This window comes from Mesoplodon mirus (assembly GCF_964341445.2).
Source record: "Mesoplodon mirus genome assembly, chromosome: 6".
Taxonomy (NCBI): Eukaryota; Metazoa; Chordata; class Mammalia; order Artiodactyla; family Ziphiidae; genus Mesoplodon; species Mesoplodon mirus.
In genome coordinates this window covers 19,269,685-19,286,913 of record NC_138982.1, presented here as the reverse complement: position 1 = coordinate 19,286,913, position 17,229 = coordinate 19,269,685, and the positions used below count along the sequence as shown (strand labels likewise).

The 17,229-nt window shown below is 44.4% G+C and overlaps 1 protein-coding gene across 2 annotated transcripts in view; it reads right to left on the bottom strand.

The window, feature by feature from the left end:
- Positions 1-16,111, bottom strand: part of ARHGEF26 (Rho guanine nucleotide exchange factor 26) — a 146,440-nt gene extending 130,329 nt beyond the window's left edge. Inside the window, exons 1-4 of one of the 2 annotated variants that reach the window (XM_082625676.1) lie at positions 16,052-16,111; positions 14,495-15,629; positions 13,096-13,135; positions 9,167-9,312 (exon numbers count right to left, since the gene is read on the bottom strand). In XM_082625676.1, the coding sequence (XP_082481802.1) occupies positions 9,167-9,312; positions 13,096-13,135; positions 14,495-15,574 (1,266 nt within the window). In that variant the 5' untranslated portion in view covers positions 15,575-15,629; positions 16,052-16,111. Of the gene's footprint in view, positions 1-9,166; positions 9,313-13,095; positions 13,136-14,494; positions 15,675-16,051 lie in introns of those variants that run through there. The other variant, XM_082625675.1, reaches the window with a different exon arrangement.
- Positions 16,112-17,229: the final 1,118 nt, after the last annotated feature.

Genomic DNA, 17,229 nt, shown 5'->3' with positions numbered 1-17,229 from the left:
AGACATACAGACAATAAATGCCATAATAATTGTAAGACATAAGAGTACGGATTAATCATATAGAACATCAACAGGCTATAAGTACTCTGGATAAATCAACCAAGTTTGAGAGAAAAGTTTTTAAGCACGAGTTCCACATTTAAAGACCCAATAGTAATTTTGATGGTGACAATTTCTCTAATCAATCATCATGGAGACAAATCACTCTGTGGATATGGCTCTGATGAATAGCCCCATCACTGGACCAAGAGAAGAGACACCACAAGGGGACATCTTAAGGTCAAGAGGGCAGATACAAAAATCTGATGGATGATTTTCACAAGTGCAAGCTCAGTATTATAGAGCCTTTCCCCACAGTTATTCAGAACTCCTCAAAGTAACCGAGTCTTCTTTCCTTTTACCTAATTACACTATATTCCTACAGACTCCTATTGTTCTTGAATGCATCCGTCTACCTCCCCAAAAGAAATACCAAGTGGAGGATGAGGGAGGCTGTAATTTAACTTGATTTCGTAGTATGCAAATACCTACCATAGGTAGTTCTAAAGTATGAAGATACCAAGTTTCCTAATGTATCAAAGATATTTATTAAATCCAGGATGTAGCCAAACTGTCAAGAATTTTTCCTTTAAAATAAAAATTAAAAACAGCCTCCAAATAGCCCCAAATAGGAAACCTCCTGGCTGCTTTCCCCGCTGAGATTTTTTGCTGTTATTTTCACTTATGGGATTAGGTTTTTGCCTTTACTCATTCATTTATACATTCACTCATAAATTCACCACATATTTACTGCAAGCCTACTGTAAGTCAGGCAATGATGTGCTAGGAATAGGATAGGAAACATAACAAACAAAAATCTCTGCTTTCATGCAGATTTTATTCCAGTGGGAGTAGATGGACAATTAACAAGAAAAGTAAATCACGTAGTATGATAGAGGGGTAAGTGTCAGGAAGACACTGGAAGAAGAGCTATTTATTGTAAGCTGAGGAGAGAGCAAGTGCAAAGACCCTGAGGCAGAGTGCACCTTGTATTGGAGGAACACCAGTAACTGAGCAACAAGCATGGGATGAGTCCAGAGAGTAACCAGGGGCCAGAACACACAGCCTCCCTGGCCCCTGTAAGGCTTGGCCTTTATTTTGAGTGGAGGTAAGAAATAACTTGAGGGTTCAGAACAAAGGGACAACATCTCAGTACATTTTAACAGGATCACAATTCAACAACATAACTATATAGCTGCTATACGGAGAAGAGACCAAAATGGACCCACGTAGATGCAGGGAGTTGAGCTGGGAAGCAATGGGGACAATCCACCTCCACAGTGACAGGGTGGCAGCAGAGAAGTAGCTCTATTCTGAAGTTACAGGCAACAGATTTTGCATCAAGTCGGAAGTAGGTTATGGGAGAAAGAGAAGAGTGAGCAAAGGCTCTAAGGGTTCTGACCTTCACAGGTAGAAAATGGAGTCATTATTTGCTGAGAAAAAGAAGAGATTATGAGAGAAGCTGATTTGGGTGGGAGAGAAGGGAGTGATCAGAAGTCAACTTTGGGAAAGGTTAACTTTGAGATACTGGTTAGATACCAGAAACAAAGCTGGATATCCTTGTCTGACGCTCAAGGAAAGGTCCAGTCTAGAGACAGAAACTTGAAAGTCATCAGAGTAGATGATGTATTTAAAGCCACAAGACTGGATGAGATCACCAAGGGAGTGCAGATAAAAGAGGAGCCCCAAGGATGGAGCCTCTGGACCCCCCAACAGGTAGAGGCTGGAAGAAAAGAGATCAAGAAGCTACAGGTGCACTGACTTTTTCTCAAATCCTCTGACCCTCCATCACCCCGAAGGGTCCGCAGAGCGTACGTGATGTTTTCTCTGCTTGGGACTCCTCCAGCCTGCACCCGCCCCTCTAACAACAACTGTGACCTGACACTTATCTGGTAGCTGGTCAGATGGCAGCTCTTGTCACCTCCTTTGCCACCTTCCCTTGACTGACAGCATCTTGCCCAGACAGGTGCCCTTCCCACAGGATCTCAGAGCAGCACAAGCACGTCCTTCACAGCATTAACACAGCGATTCTGCATGTACCTGTGGGATAATCTGGTGTCTGTCTTGCCATTCAGGGTGTCAGTAAGGACATGAAAGCAAAGTGGAGTCTGTTTGTGCTCTATCTCCGCTGCCTAGAACAGGGCCCTCCATAAAGACTAGGTGAATGAAGGAATCATGCATCAATCTCTCTGATCAATTTTCTGCTCAATGAAATAAGACCCTCTTTGTCTGGGTCCCAGGTCTAGGTTTCCAGTTGAAACACCTCCTTCTGTACTTACACCAACCAATATGAAACACCCCTGTGCTCATGTCCTCCCACTTTCTTGGAGCACTTGTCTCTTCTGCTCCGTACCTGCCCTCAGGGCCTAAGGCACACACACACACACATTTTCACAGCCCACTGTTCTCTCCGGAGAATCAACAACATAAATATTGGCACATCTACCACTCAGTTGCCCTTTGCTTACTAAGCTCCAACCAGAGTAGTTTTTTTCTCAGTCTCTATATATTTTTCAGAAGGGGTTATAGTCCCACCATCACTATAATTCAGAAAAAGAAAAACTTCTAAAGGTGACATGAACAACATGGAAATGTACTCAATACACAGGAAGCTACAGTGAGGTATCCCCAGTATTTGGAGATAAAGTCAAAAGACAAAAATACTCCCAAACTGAAACTGAAAAAAACAAAAAGTATAAACTAGTTTTACACATCTACTTGTGTGTGCATTTTTCTAAAGAGAAGGTCCATGGCTCACAACTTTTATCAGATTCTCAAAGCAGGTATAGCTCCCCAGAAAAGAAAGATGGCAAAATGCATACCCATCCTATAGCCTAACCCAGAGACTAGAAAGAACACTGAAGATCATCGTGTAGAGACGTGAAATGATTTATAAGACACACTGTTCAGGAAAAAAACAAGTTGTAATAGCTGCACAGTATATCATTTATGTAAATGCACGTAATCTTTATTTTTTCCTTACATGTATAAATGTGGATTTCAAGAAGAGTGTTACCAAATTGAGAACAGCCTTGCCTAGAGAGAAGGCGAAAGAGACTGGGATTGCAGATATGATCAAAAGAGACTTTGGTCTCATCTGAAATGTTTAATTTTGTTTCATGGAACATGTGCTATGTATTGCTTATATAGTCAAAATCAATTTTCAAAAATGTTGAGGGAACACCACAATCGAATTGTACTGAAATGACAAGAGTGTAACAGAGCCTGCTCCCTGCCCCAGGCTAAGCAGATCCCAGCTCCAGCCCTCTTATCTGGACCAGGATCTCTGCTGGGGCTCCCAGGTCCAGGCACATGGACCTCCAGTTCTGTTCATAAAGATACAAACACTCCAGGAGACCTATTCTCCAACTTAACAGTGTGCACGAGTACACGTCTAAAGCCCTGACTGACTGTTTACATTGTAAGTACCAAAAGTAAGCCAGATGTGAAAAATGGGAATGTTTTTTCTATTTTTTAAACATAAAAGATAGATATGATAAAAGGTATTAATCACCATTTAAGGTAAAAAAAATAATTTTATGAGACTGCTATGTTGCAAAAATGTAAATGGAAAATTCTATGACTGAAGAGATTATTTTAAGCAGCAACTCACTGAACAACTGAAAATTAATTCAGACAAGTGTGAAAATGTAAGGGAAAAGGATGAAACTGTTGATGACCTCTAAATGCATTAAGCATTTCTGCAAACAGAAGGATATTCAGATTTATTACATCTGTTGAGCTCTGATTTTCAGTAGAAAACAGTGTCTTTCACAATAAGCATGGTGTAGATTCTAAAAGAATACGTCCCACCGAATGGAACTGCTAAAGACTCCAAAATGTGTTATATTTTCAACTGAATGAAATTACATTTATAATCAAATGGCCATTTTTCAAATCGCCCTTTCTCATTTGGCAGTTCCAGAAGGTCAACCAGAGCAAACTATGTGTCTTAGGAGCTGATTCCAGAACTCAAGAGACCAAAGTCCTAATTCTAGATATGAACCTAGTTAGCTACACTAAGGACAGCTGAAGACGTACTTTAGAGAAAACATAAAAAAACAGTTCCAGAATAGAGTTTAAAATTTTTGAGCAAACTGAAGAAATATTCAAAATGATTTAAGATTACTGATAAAGCCACGTGTCAGCAAGTATAAAGGAAGAGTCCAGTAAGAGGATGACTATAGCAGGTGTATGTCAGGTGACCGCAGTCGGTATTGAATCCAAGTAGGAAGTTTACCTGTGTGCTTGTTTTTGACTCTGGAGCCTGAGCACCCTTGTCAAAGGTACCTGGGGTGTCAAGGCGGTGGAAATTACACAAACACACCCCATGGCAAACAAAGGGGGTCAGGGCATGGCTGGCCAGTGTGGCTTTGGGGCTGTCACGGAACTTAACGAAACAAACACCGGTTTCACAACTGTCATTTTTTAGTCCAACGCATAGTATGTGATGGGGGGGGGGGGTCAAGTTATGACAAAAAGCAAAAAGACTTCAAGATTGATTGTTTATTTTCAGTAATACTGTAAATCCTTCTGGGAGCCCATTAAAGGATGAAACGGATTAGAAACCGGAAGCTCACCTTGCGTGGAGGACTCAGCTGCCACCCACCTAGCATTAACTGTAGCAGGTACACGGTGTTCTATCCCACACTGATAACGCAATCAATATGTTTCTTCAAACCCACAAGCTTTGCCCAGAGATCCAAGAACTGCTGTCTTAGTCCTCACGATGCCATTTTAGGAGATTCGCTGGGCCATTCACCTGTGTATGGCAGGTTCCTTTGTCTCTGGGCACAGATCTCTGGAGGACAAAAATGACTTTTCAAATTGAAACCTCACATTTCTTCCACTTATGACCAACTAAAACCTGGTAACTACGATCATTTATTTCTCATATATTAGTGTTCCCCAAGGCCTGAAGAGTAGCATAAAGTTATGTTCCCTGGAATGAAGAAATCCTATATTTCTGATGAAGAATAGATCGATATCCTCTGACAATCAAGTGAAGGAAGAGTAAGCCTGGCACCATCTGATGACAGCATGGAGCTCAGGCTGTGTTTCTGACAATGGAGAACACCCCACTTCTACATGGAGACCCTGTCAGCAAAGCCACACTGCTACACACAGTCACCACTAAGTCACTATAATCCAACTAGGGAAGCCGAGACTTTCTCTATGCTAGGAAGGCCCAACTAAATGCCTCTCTTACTTAGTTCTAATTCTCCCTCATCTCTAGGTGACCACAATGCAACAGTTAAACCTGTCCCAACACCATACACGGAGAACCACCTTTCGTGGTTGTCCAATGAAACCAAAGGAGATACATCATAAACAAACACATGAAGACAAATTACATACAGGCTGAAGGCTTCAGGACCTTACACAACAACCAGAAATGACTGCAAATTGCAGCTCTTCTAAAGAGTCTCCTGCTTACTGGATGCTTCTTACAGTCAACCGATAAAAGTTTCATCACCTCAGGAGGCCGTCACGTGTTGGCAACAAAGATAAGAGGTTTTTTGGGCTTCCCTGGTGGCACAGTGGTTGAGAGTCCGCCTGCCAGTGCAAGGGACGTGGGTTCATGCCCCGGTCCGGGAAGATCCCACATGCTGCAGAGCGGCTGGGCCCATGAGCCATGGTCGCTGAGCCTGCGCGTCCGGAGCCTGTGCTCCGCAACGAGAGAGGCCACAACAGTGAGACGCCCACGTACAGCAAAAAAAAAAAAAAAAAGATAAGAGATTTTTACAAAATAGAACAATCAACAGCAGCTAATGCACAGGTGTGCTCACACGCACCCCTCCCAAGTAGAAAGTCAAGGTAGATGCCAAATTGAGACCTAACCCCTTTGCCAGAATACCCCTTGTCCTATTCCCTTTCTGGGATCAAGGCCTTACCTGAGGAAGACTTTTGTGTTAAAGACAGGATGGGGACTACCCTACTTATTTGGTATTATTAAAAGTTAAGCATGGAAAAATGATGGAAAGTCGAAGTGTTCCAAAACCTGCCCTAAACACTGTAGCCCCTTTACAAGGAGAGATCAGAGCACAAGGTCAGACAGAGAAACGGAGGTGTCTACCCCTTACGGAAAACATCCTGACATTTTTCATAATTCATGAAGCCTCTTCTCTTTAGGGTTCTAACTGCAACCTGGATATTTACTAATTGCTAGGCTTCTAAAAAAGTAATCGCTGCTTTCTGTTGTTTTCCCTAGAAGCCAGAGCTGCTTGAAACTTTTTAGTGGGTAGAAAACCCACGTGGGAAGGACAGAAGAGAACTTCAGGACAGTGATGACCCCTGGGGAGGAAGGAAAGAGAAAAGGACTGGAGAGGAGGATTGTTAACTGAATCTGTCTCAAAACATAGAAGCCTGAAATAAATATGTTAAAATGTTAACATCTGTTCAAGCTGGCACCTGGATGGCAGATACCTGGAAATCTATTACACAAACTTAAGTTTTAATTTTTCTACATGTTTGAAGTACTTTATAATAAAAAAAATTAATATGTTTTAAAAGTGAAACAGAGACACAAAAGGCACGAAGAAAATGCAGGCTGGTGCCCAAGTGACGCAAAGTGGCAAAGTCCAATCATGCTGCTTTGATTAAGTGTAATTGCCACCAACACAATAAATACACACAAGCCTCCTAGGAACACTCAAATCCAAGATAACACACGCTGCAGTTAGAACCCATTTTATAGCTTTACATTTTATCACCAGATAGTCTTCTGATATCAATCTTGTTAACAAAAGGCGCATCAGCACATTGATCCTTTGCCAAATAAAACACATGCCCATATTTGAAGTTGTACTGAAGGATATGTAGTATTATTTCAGTGTGCATTTGTTCATCTAAATGAAAGCCAAACTCCAGGAGGCATAAATATGGCAGCCTGGTTTTTGGTACTAAAGCTAAGCTGGAGCAGAGTGTAAGTGACACAGAAGTACACATTTTTGTTTAGCATTCAGAGAACAACAGAAGGATTTAGGCCTGTGCTAACAAACGCAGCTGCTGTCCCAGAGAAAGAACTCAAAAACTCCACAGTTTTCTTCTTGAGGATCTTCTACCAAATGGTCCATACCAACAATGGAATGACAGCCATTGAGAGCCATCTTGGCCTGTGTGGGCCTAGTCACCAGTTTTTCCAAGTATCTGCATTGGTATATAATACCACCAGATCATCAGATTAGGGAATAAGGCTACCAACATGCCGGCTCTGTGGACAGATGATACCACCTCACCACTGCGAAATTCACAGAAGCATCACAGAAGCTGCAAACTGTTAGCACAGGAGCCAAGTCTGGCCCATAGATATTGTTGGGCTCATACAACATTTTTTAAAACTTGAATTAGGATAATACTCGTAAAAATCTGGCTTTCTGTATTCTCTTTTTTTTTTTTTTTTTTTTTTTTTTTTTTGCGGTACGCGGGCCTCTCACTGTTGTGGCCTCTCCCGTTGCGGAGCACAGGCTCCAGACGTGCAGGCTCAGCGGCCATGGCTCACGGGCCCAGCCGCTCCGCGGCATGTGGGATTTTCCCAGACTGGGGCACGAACCCATGTCCCCTGCATCGGCAGGCGGACTCTCAACCACTGCGCCACTAGGAAAGCCCCTGTATTCTCTCTTTTAAATATCAGAAAATACTGTAACACGGGGCTGGTTTGAACTAAGTGTCCGCTACTCAATTCATACAAGGCCTATGGACCACAATCCCTGCCACTCCCCATCACCTACACTCACCACATCACTTATAACACTACCTGCTCTGCCCCTGTAAGCATTTTAATTTACGACATAACAGTAAGGGTGTCACACCTTGGGGGGACTGGAAATACATAACTTCTCCTTAGAACAAAATTAGGGGCTGTGAGAGAGACAGGAAGAAAGGGCTTGGTTTCTAGAATTCTAATTCCAATACAGGGCAGAAGAGGGGAGGAAGAGCCTGAGCCAGAAGTCATCCCCATTATCAACATGCACCCATTTCCACGGTCAAATTTATGAGCGCCAACATATACAACTTCTTCACTTATGCTGACGGGTTCCCTAAATACATGAGATTCCTGACTCTGAACAATGCTCATTTCGGCTTAAGAGGGAATCACTTCTGCTCCCATATTGCCAAAAGACTCACAGAGGTGCACCGGCCTGTTTTTCATGCAACGCTCCCACCACCCAAGCCAGCCACGGGAATTCCTTCCTACTTGGTAATGCATCAGATGCCCACAAATGCTGTACCCAAAGTCACATCAAGTAAACTAAGCATCACACTGTGACATTGTTAAGCCAGGAGGAAAAGAAATTACGGCTAAAAACAAAAGACGTTTGATGCAGAGAGGAGAAATTACTCATCAACACAAAAGTAAGTGTCAGATACTCTCAAACAAAAGATGCACACGGGGAGATAGAACAGAATGCCATTCGTTAACCATTTTCAAAAAAATATCAATGTGTCCCTATCAAATGAAATTTCCAAGGAAGAAGTGTAATAAGTTCCTTGTTGTGCGTAGGTACATATACATATATACATATATCATACATATACATATGTATATATAGCCATAATTACGATAAAGCTCAGGATATATTAAGCTACCACTACATACACACTCTATAAAGAAAACAAGAAAAGATACTGAGTAAGGGGACGTCCCTGGTGGCGCAGTGGTTGAGAGTCCACCTGCCGATGCAGGGGACACGGGTTCGTGTCCCGGTCCGGGAAGATCCCACATGCCACGGAGCGGCTGGGCCCATGAGCCATGGCCGCTGAGCCTGCGCATCCAGAGCCTGTGCTCCGCAACAGGAGAGGCCACAGCAGTGAGAGGCCTGAGTACCGCAAAAAAAAAAAAAAAAAAAAAAAAGATACTGAGTAGGAAGAGTTTTCAGAGTCCATAGTACATCAGTCTTTTATTTTATAAAAACCTGATAAATTTTCCTGATCAGAATTGTCAAAGGTCATGTTCTCACTAGTGCCTGCAGAGTTTCAAGAAATATTTCACAATCCAAAAAGAATACTCTTTCTCCTTAGGGTTACAGGATCACTGGTAGAAAAAATTAAAACCACAACCAGGCATAATGTCCACAACTTGGTCTTCTCACGCACGCAGATACAAAAAGAGAAGGTACGCACTCACCGCAGAGAGCTGGCTCCATGTAGACCTCAGTGGCTTATGGTGAATCACAATTTTTTCGTCTGATTTCTGTTCTTTGGGCTCCGACTCTTCATCAGAGTCAATGTCAAGGGCCTTTTCTTTGTAGTTCTGATACAGAACAGCGTTTTCTGCAAGAAAACCAAATCCTACATGTCACTAATTGCCCCCCCCCATCATGATGCTACTTGTTCTAAACACACATCTGTACTTATACGTATACGATGTTTGGTCTCCAGTTAAACAAGAGACAAATGGATTTTGTCACCGAAGAGTCATTACCAAAAAGTGATTTTCTCATTCACACAGCTCTACCCCCAATTCATCTGCAGGGGAAGGGGAAGGGCCCATACATGAAATGCCAACTGAAGCAGAGTTTCCACGTCTCTGTCCACTACCCATGAAGGTCATGTCCCATTACATCGCTGTTTTTTAGGTTAAATTGAATTTACACCCTTTTATTTGTCTATCTATTTAACAAATATTTACGGTACATCCACAGTGTGCCAAGGGCTGAGAGTAAATAGAAAATGAAAGACACTTCCCATGCCCTCATGAGCTAAAAATTTAATGAGAAAAATAGTCAAAGTCATTCATTCATGTATTCATTCAACTGATATTTAGAAAATGCCTAGTAGACACTAGCGACCACTAGGCACTGGGGCTACAGCAATGAACAACAACAGAAAAAGATAAAAATCTCATTCTTCGTGGAGCTGACATCAGAGTGAGGAGAGAATGACAATAAATAAACAAGTAACTTTTATAATATATCAGATGCTGATAAGTACCATGGAGAAAAATAAAACAGGGAAAGAAGGAGCATGTTACAAGGGGTGATACGTAGATTTTAAACAGGGTGGTTTAGGAAGCCCTCACAGAGGTGACATTTAAGCAAAGATCTAAAAGAAGTAAGAAAGTAAGCCACCTGTACAACTGGGGAAAGAACATCCCATCAGAGAGAACAGCAAGTACAAAGGCCCTGGGGCAGGAGTCTGTTTGGTGCATCTATATGTACAAGGATCAGCAAGGAGGCCTGTGTGGCTGGAATAGGGTAAGGGAGGGGAGAAAGTATAGGAGTTGGGGGTTGGGATGAATAGAGGGCAGACTTGCCTCAATGTCATTGAAAGGACTTTGGTTTTTTACTCCAAGTGAGAAAGCAAGTCATTTTATTGATTTATTTTATTTATTTATTTATTTATTTTGCGGTACGCGGGCCTCTCACTGTTGTGGCCTCTCCCGTTGTGGAGCACAGGCTCTGGACGCGCAGGCTCAGCGGCCATGGCTCACGGGCACAGCCGCTCTGCGGCATGTGGGATCTTCCCAGACCAGGGCACGAACCCGTGTCCCCTGCATCGGCAGGCGGACTCTCAACCACTGCGCCACCATGGAAGCCCAGCAAGTCATTTTAGAGTTGAGGACACAATGATCTTGCACAAATACATACCTACACACCCAAAGATTTACATACAGGGGCTCTGAGAACAGACTGTCAGCAGGATATGATCTAGTCTGGGGGTCAGAGAGGTGTTAATGAGGAATATCTTAAGATCTGAAAGCTGAGAAACTACAGAGCTACAGAAAAAAAGCACATGTGAAAGCCCTGAGGCAAGAGGACATATATTACCTTAGAAGAACAAAGGAAGGTCATTCACTGGAGTGTGGGTGTCTAGCGGACAAAGGGTGCAAGGTGAGTTTAGGAGGAAGAACCAGACAGTCCAAAGAAGCAGAGTTCTGCTGGCCATGTTCAAGAACTGGATTTTACCCTGAGTCCAAAAGGACTGAGTTTCTTTCACACTGTAAGGGTTGTATTTTATCCCGATTGCAATGGGAATCCACTAAAAGGAAAAGACTTTATTAGACTAGAAAAGCAAAATATTGACTACTTAAGGGACTAATTAGGATGCTACTGAAGTGGTCAGTGAAAGACAATGGAGACTTGGGGGGATGGGCTGGATATGGGGGTCAACTGGATATGGTGGTAAGGATGTTTCCTAGCTCTATAAGTCCCACAATGGAAAAGTAGGAAATGGGAACTCCAGAAGAGATTCACCTTTAGAGGAAAGATTATGAGTTTGGTTGGGGATAGACTGAGTTTGAAATGCTTTTCCCATCTACTGAAGCCAGCAAACATCTGTCTCGTCTCTCAGCAACTACTGCATGTTCCATACGTACCATTACTAAAGTAATACTGGAATCTATGCAATATTTTACTGTTCTCTGATCATTCTAAATATGTAAAGCAGATTATGAGGGTATAGACTGAGTTCCCCCCACCTCTGTGGTGTCCTTTAAAGTACTTAGTGTGTGGCACAAAATATATGCACACATTGTTGATATACATTCATTCATTCTCACAACATCGTGGAAAATAGTACTATTAGCTTCATTTTATGCAGGATGAGACTGAGGCTCAGTGAAGTTAAGAGGCTTGTTCACTGTCACTCAACTGATGAGTAGAAGCAGCAGGACAGGAACTCAGGCCCCTGGTTCCAATATCACAGGTTCTCACCACTCTACCACACAGCTTCCTGACTTACATTCTTTCTAGTCATTAACTGTAAGGCTCCTGCATTCCTCATGTACATATATGTGAAAAAGAATTTCTAGGTCATCATATCTGAGAAGAGAGGAGAGGGTGCACAGAAACAGCTCCTTGTAAAAGGAAACAACATAAAACTAGTTAAAGTGAAGGTCTGTCCTCGGACTTCACAAAAGCTCGACATTTTTAACCCTTTGAGGCAAAGGTTCCAAAACCACTATCAAATTCCAGAAGATGCAAAGCATCTTCTCAAAACCGGTATTAGGTAGATGCTCTGTTCACTGCACAGTCATAACGGGGTGTAAGAGGAAGCAAACTGGACTAAGAACCAGATCTCTGTCCTAGTCCTGGCTGTGTGAACGTGGACAAGGTACTAAACTCTCCGAGCTTCCAGGTTCCTCAATTATAAAATCTGAATTTACCCCAGCCAGCTAAAGTACTGTATTTGGGTTTCTTCCTCATAGAGAACAGTTTTCTAAGATTGGTACAGTAAATACACTTTTATAAACTGGTCTTGTTTAAAAGATCCAAATGAGAACTGATTTTTATAAGAATTATATAGGGAAATGTTTTGTAGTCAGCCAAGGTGATATAATTCTGGGTGGTTTTACCTTAGATTTACTTATAGAGGGGCATACCCTTCTTCATTGTTCTTTAAAGGTTGGGAAATCTTAGCATTTCAAAGCATGACAGAAAGCAACTACCCTCACCTGCACCACACTCCGCCAGCCCTACATGCACTGCACCTGGGGCTTCTCCCTTTGTGCCCTTCCAGACCACTGACACTGGATCCATCTATTTACACGAAGTCCGCTAATCTGATTAGGGTTTGAACACCTGGTGAAAGCTGCTTTTATTTTTGAGATTCTTCACAAAAATATTATATGGGTTCGAAATTCTTAGGAGTATGTTTCTGTCAGCCAGGAGAATTAGATTTCCCCCAAATTGAAACTGGATTAGGAAACAGGAAGTCAGAAATGATATTAAAATGTAGAAATATGGGGAAAAGAACATTAAGTCAAAGGAAATATGACTTAAGATCTAAATGCCAAACTTAATTTTTAACTAAAGGGCTAGAGCTTGCCCTTACTCTTTCTCTACCTTATGAGGGAGGTGGGGATGGAGCCAGAATAGAGAAGAATTAAAAATCCCAGAACATTGGTCTGACAAAGTCATCTGCTTACAAAGAATGACATTAATTTTACTCACTGCTGGTGAATTTAGCTTAGTGCAGAGCTTTGTGCTGTATAATTTGTGAAGAAGTTGTACATTTTTCTCATCTTGTGTTTTTTGTAACTTCAGTTGGATTTCAACTTATAATTGATATTCCACATTGAAACAGCAATAAAAGTCTGGAAAATCAAATGCTTACCTTCCCCATCAAATGTTCCTTGTCCTTTCAGCATTTTTTTCTAAGAAACAAGAAAAGCAAAAAGAGGAAAAGCAAAGCAAACTATGTATGAATGAGCCAAACAGAAAATACAGCTATTTTAAGAAAAAGTATTTTTTGTTGTTGTTACATTCATTAGATTTCCAAAGGCATACAGCAGATGATCCCTGGAGTAGTTCACTCGTAACACTACTACAACTCACTAAAAAGGTGAAATAAAATGTACAATATCCCCCATGCTCTGTCAATACAGCTTGAGAATCCTCAAATGACCAGTAGTCCAGTTTATTTCATTACTCATGATTCACCATCACTGTTAAATTGAACTATGCTATACTTGCAGAGTTGGAGGGGAAAAAAAAAACACATAAAATGTTATGGAACCTCTTTAAGGCCATGGGATCTAAAATAAAACAGGCTTGCTTGTGTATTACACATGTGACATTTATATAGACTCTCTGATTAATCAAGAAAAGATGTGGCTGCCAAAATGAATTCCTGCCCGATTGCTGAGATCTGTCTTGTGTCTGGAGAAGACAGCACATGCACACTCCAAAATCTCCTTCCCTAGTTTTCCCTATTTCTTTATGTCATATTTAGTAATATTTTAATGAGCACAGTTCCTAGGCCTTTATCTGGGAGCAACACCACACCATTCACTGGAACCTGAAGTTTTCAGCTACCAACTTGTTAAATGCACTCAAGGATTAAGTGGGCACAAAATGGGAATAAGATACAACCACAGGCAGTGGTGAGAGAAACCAGAAACAGCAAAGGTGACAAATTATGTCTTTTGTGATCTGGCAACTGACTTTTAAAATTCACATTTTACCTGAATCGTATTTAGCATGTGATCACCACTGAAAAAAATAATTCAGTAATTAAATCATTAGTGTAAGTAATTAAAATAATCAATAGGCTCAAGGGAAATCAGTTTTCCTGTATCAGCTGTGATGAATCAGCAACGAATGACTGACATTTCTAAACAAGCACCAGGCAGCGCAACCACATAATCAAGAGAGCAGATCCACGCCTGCCCACCATCCCCTTTCAGCTACCTGTATTAAAACTGTTCGGGGCTCACTCGGCCAATACTTAATTTTCTGTGTTTTTTTTCCCCCATTTGTCCCCCACTTTTTGCCCGAACTTAGAAAATTAAAACATAAGAGTTTCAGTTCCTCCCATGAAGCTGCATTAACCTGGGCTGTGCCTGCCAGCAACAATGGGCAAGAGATAAATGTGCACGGGTCTGATCAACAAACAACAGAGTTAAAAAATAACAATAACCTCTGGTTTCCTCTGTGCCCTTCCTCCCCACCCCCGTCACCTTCACCTGTGGCTTAGTGAACGCCTAACTTGCGACACTCTTGCCCATTCTTACCTTTATCCTTCCCAGGCTGGAAAACTTCTCCTTATCTTCCATCACCGCTTTCAGAATAGGCTGGGACATTCTGTTCTTCTTCTTCGAGGCGGTAGGACTGTCAAAATCAACGCCACTGACCACCGCCCTGCGATAGGACGTGGACCTCAAGCCTCTCCGCAGAGACCCCGGACTGTCCAAGTCGTTCTCCGCCTCGCCCTCGTCCTCTGCGGGGCCCAGGGGCGCTCCAAGGCCCTCCACCATGCTGCGCACCTTAAGCAGTCTCTTGTGGGGCTCCACATTCTGACTGTTGGATTTACTTATCTTAATTTCCGAGGCCAGGCTCTTCGGAATGATCTGCTGTTTCCCCACTTTGAGGGCGGCGGGGCTGTTTGTGCTCAAAACCACTGAAGGATTCTCCAGGAGCTCGTTCTCCTGTGAGGGAAGCCTTTGGAGGGGGAGTTTTTGCTCCAAAGACCTTTTGTGGGGCGCGGGAGAGAGTCTCGAAGGTCCCCGCTCAGGGTCCTTAGCCATCTGGCCGGACAGCGAACGCGCGCCTGGGGAGGCGGTGTTAGGGGTAAGCGCATTTGCAGCAGGCAAAAGCAGGGGGCTGGCGGGGAATCTGGCCCTGTCCCCCTCGGGGCTGCAGGGGGCAGACGCATGAGGAGTCCGCGGGCGGTGCAGCGGCTGCTGCGCGAGAGAAGTCGCAGTGCCGTTCGCTGGGGATCTGGGGTAGCCGCCCGACGCCGCTCTGGGTTGCTGGGGTGACTTGGGTCGTCGAAGCCGAGGAGAAACAGCCCTGTACTCCGGGGAGACGGTCCTCCCATTGGTCACCAACCTCCGATGGGCGCACAGAAGCAGGGGGCTCCTCTGGATCGGCCTGCCGTCGGAGGCGGTGGGCACCTGGGCCGGAGTCTGCGCCGCGGGGGGCCTCCCTCGGTCCTCCACTGGGAAATCCGTGATCAGCAACCCGCTGGAGCTCTGGTAGGACTGGGGCCTCGGCTTGCTCCGGCCCAGCAGCTGGGGCTGAGGGCTTGAACGCCTCCGCCACAAAGGGGTTAAGCTGCTGCCGGAAAAATCTACTTCGGTCTTGCCGTCCATAGCAGAGCCTAGGGCGTCAGCCCCGGGGGGGAGGACAGCACCCAGTGAGTCTTGCCTAAAGAGGAAAGAAGTCATGGAACTTTGCCGCCCGACAACCAGGCACGCCTTGCAGACACGCGCGCTCTGAGCCCGGGGATCACCCGGCTGCCGCGCGGGACACAGCTGCGCGTCAATTACCCGCCCTTTCTGGGGCAAAAACTGCGCCCACCGCGCCGAGCAGTCCAGTACAGATATCTGGGCTGTGCCCAGGCGGATTAATCCAATCACCTCCGCGTCTTTCCCGCGCCCAAAGACCACCCGCACGGAAAGAGACAGCCACCAATTCGCCGGGTGCAAACTGATGCACAAGAAACCTGGGACGAGTTCAGCTTTCTCGGGAAACTCGCCGCGGGACGCTCCCCTCCTCCGCCAGCCAGCCGCCCGCCCCCGGCTTTGGTCCCCTAGCGCTCTAGCTGCCCGTCTCCCAGGCGGATTTACCTTAAGGGCTTTGCAGAGCCCAAGGCCAAAGAGCACGCACCGCCCCGTGGGTGGCCCGGGTCCCAGACCGAACCAAGGCTGCAGGAGCTCTGGAGAGATCTGCAGCCGACCAGGCGTCGGCTCCGCCCCTAAGCTTGACCCCGCCCTCAGCCTTGGCCACGCCCGGGCCCGCCTCAGCCGCAGCCATCCTGGAGCCGCTGCCCTCCTACCCGGGTCTCTCGTTAAAAAACACACAAGCGCACCTGGGCTGGGTGCTGAGCTTCCGGGTTCCGGGCCGCGAGATGCGGGAAAGGGGCGGCGTGGGAGCTTCGAGCGCGCAGGTCCGTTGCCTGGAGCACAGCGTGGGAACGAGCGTGGGAGCCCTGCCAGGATGTAATTTACGAAGCCCTGGGCCCCCGGGGGATCTCCCCGGTAGAATCCCGGAATGCTGAGCAGAGTAGGGTCTGTGAAATGCGTGAGCTGGAGCGCGTAGCTCTGAACGCAGAAATCCAGACGCCTCTCAGCATTCGGGTTGTCTTAAAACACAAATCCGATGCCTTGCTCCCCTGCTTAAAATATCTTACAGACTGATAAGTTTTCTTGTTTGTGCCTGGAGTATTTCCGGAGGTATACTTACAGCCAGCTCTGGGGAGGGGAAACTGGGTGCCTAGGAAACTGGAAGGAGGGAGTGTTTTCATTCAATAATCTTTGGATCTTGTATACTTTGGATTGCGAATGTTACCTATTAAAAGTAAACGCAATTTAAATTACAAAACAAAGCTTATTGGTTTCTAAGCATACACAGAATAAAATTCAAAATCCTCTCCATAGCTTATGAGGCCCTACAGGAAGTGCTTACGTCTGTAGCCTAGTCTTTTCCCGCAACACTTGTTCCTTCACTGTTTTTAGGCCACACCCACTTAAAGTTGGACAGCCTCAGAATCCTCCCTTTTGTTCCTCCTTGACCTTCTGACCTGTCACTCCAGAGAGGCCTTCCCTCTTGAATCAGATTATAGCTTATTTATTTTCCCAGCCACCTGTTCTCTTCCTTTTCTCCACTTGCCACAATACGCAAATATATTTAATCATATATTCATTTTTATGTTTATCTGTTTTATCTTCTTTTGACTGAAAGCTGCAAGAGGGCAGGGGCCATGTTTCTTTATTACCCCCTCTGTATTCCAGGCACATAGAGGGCA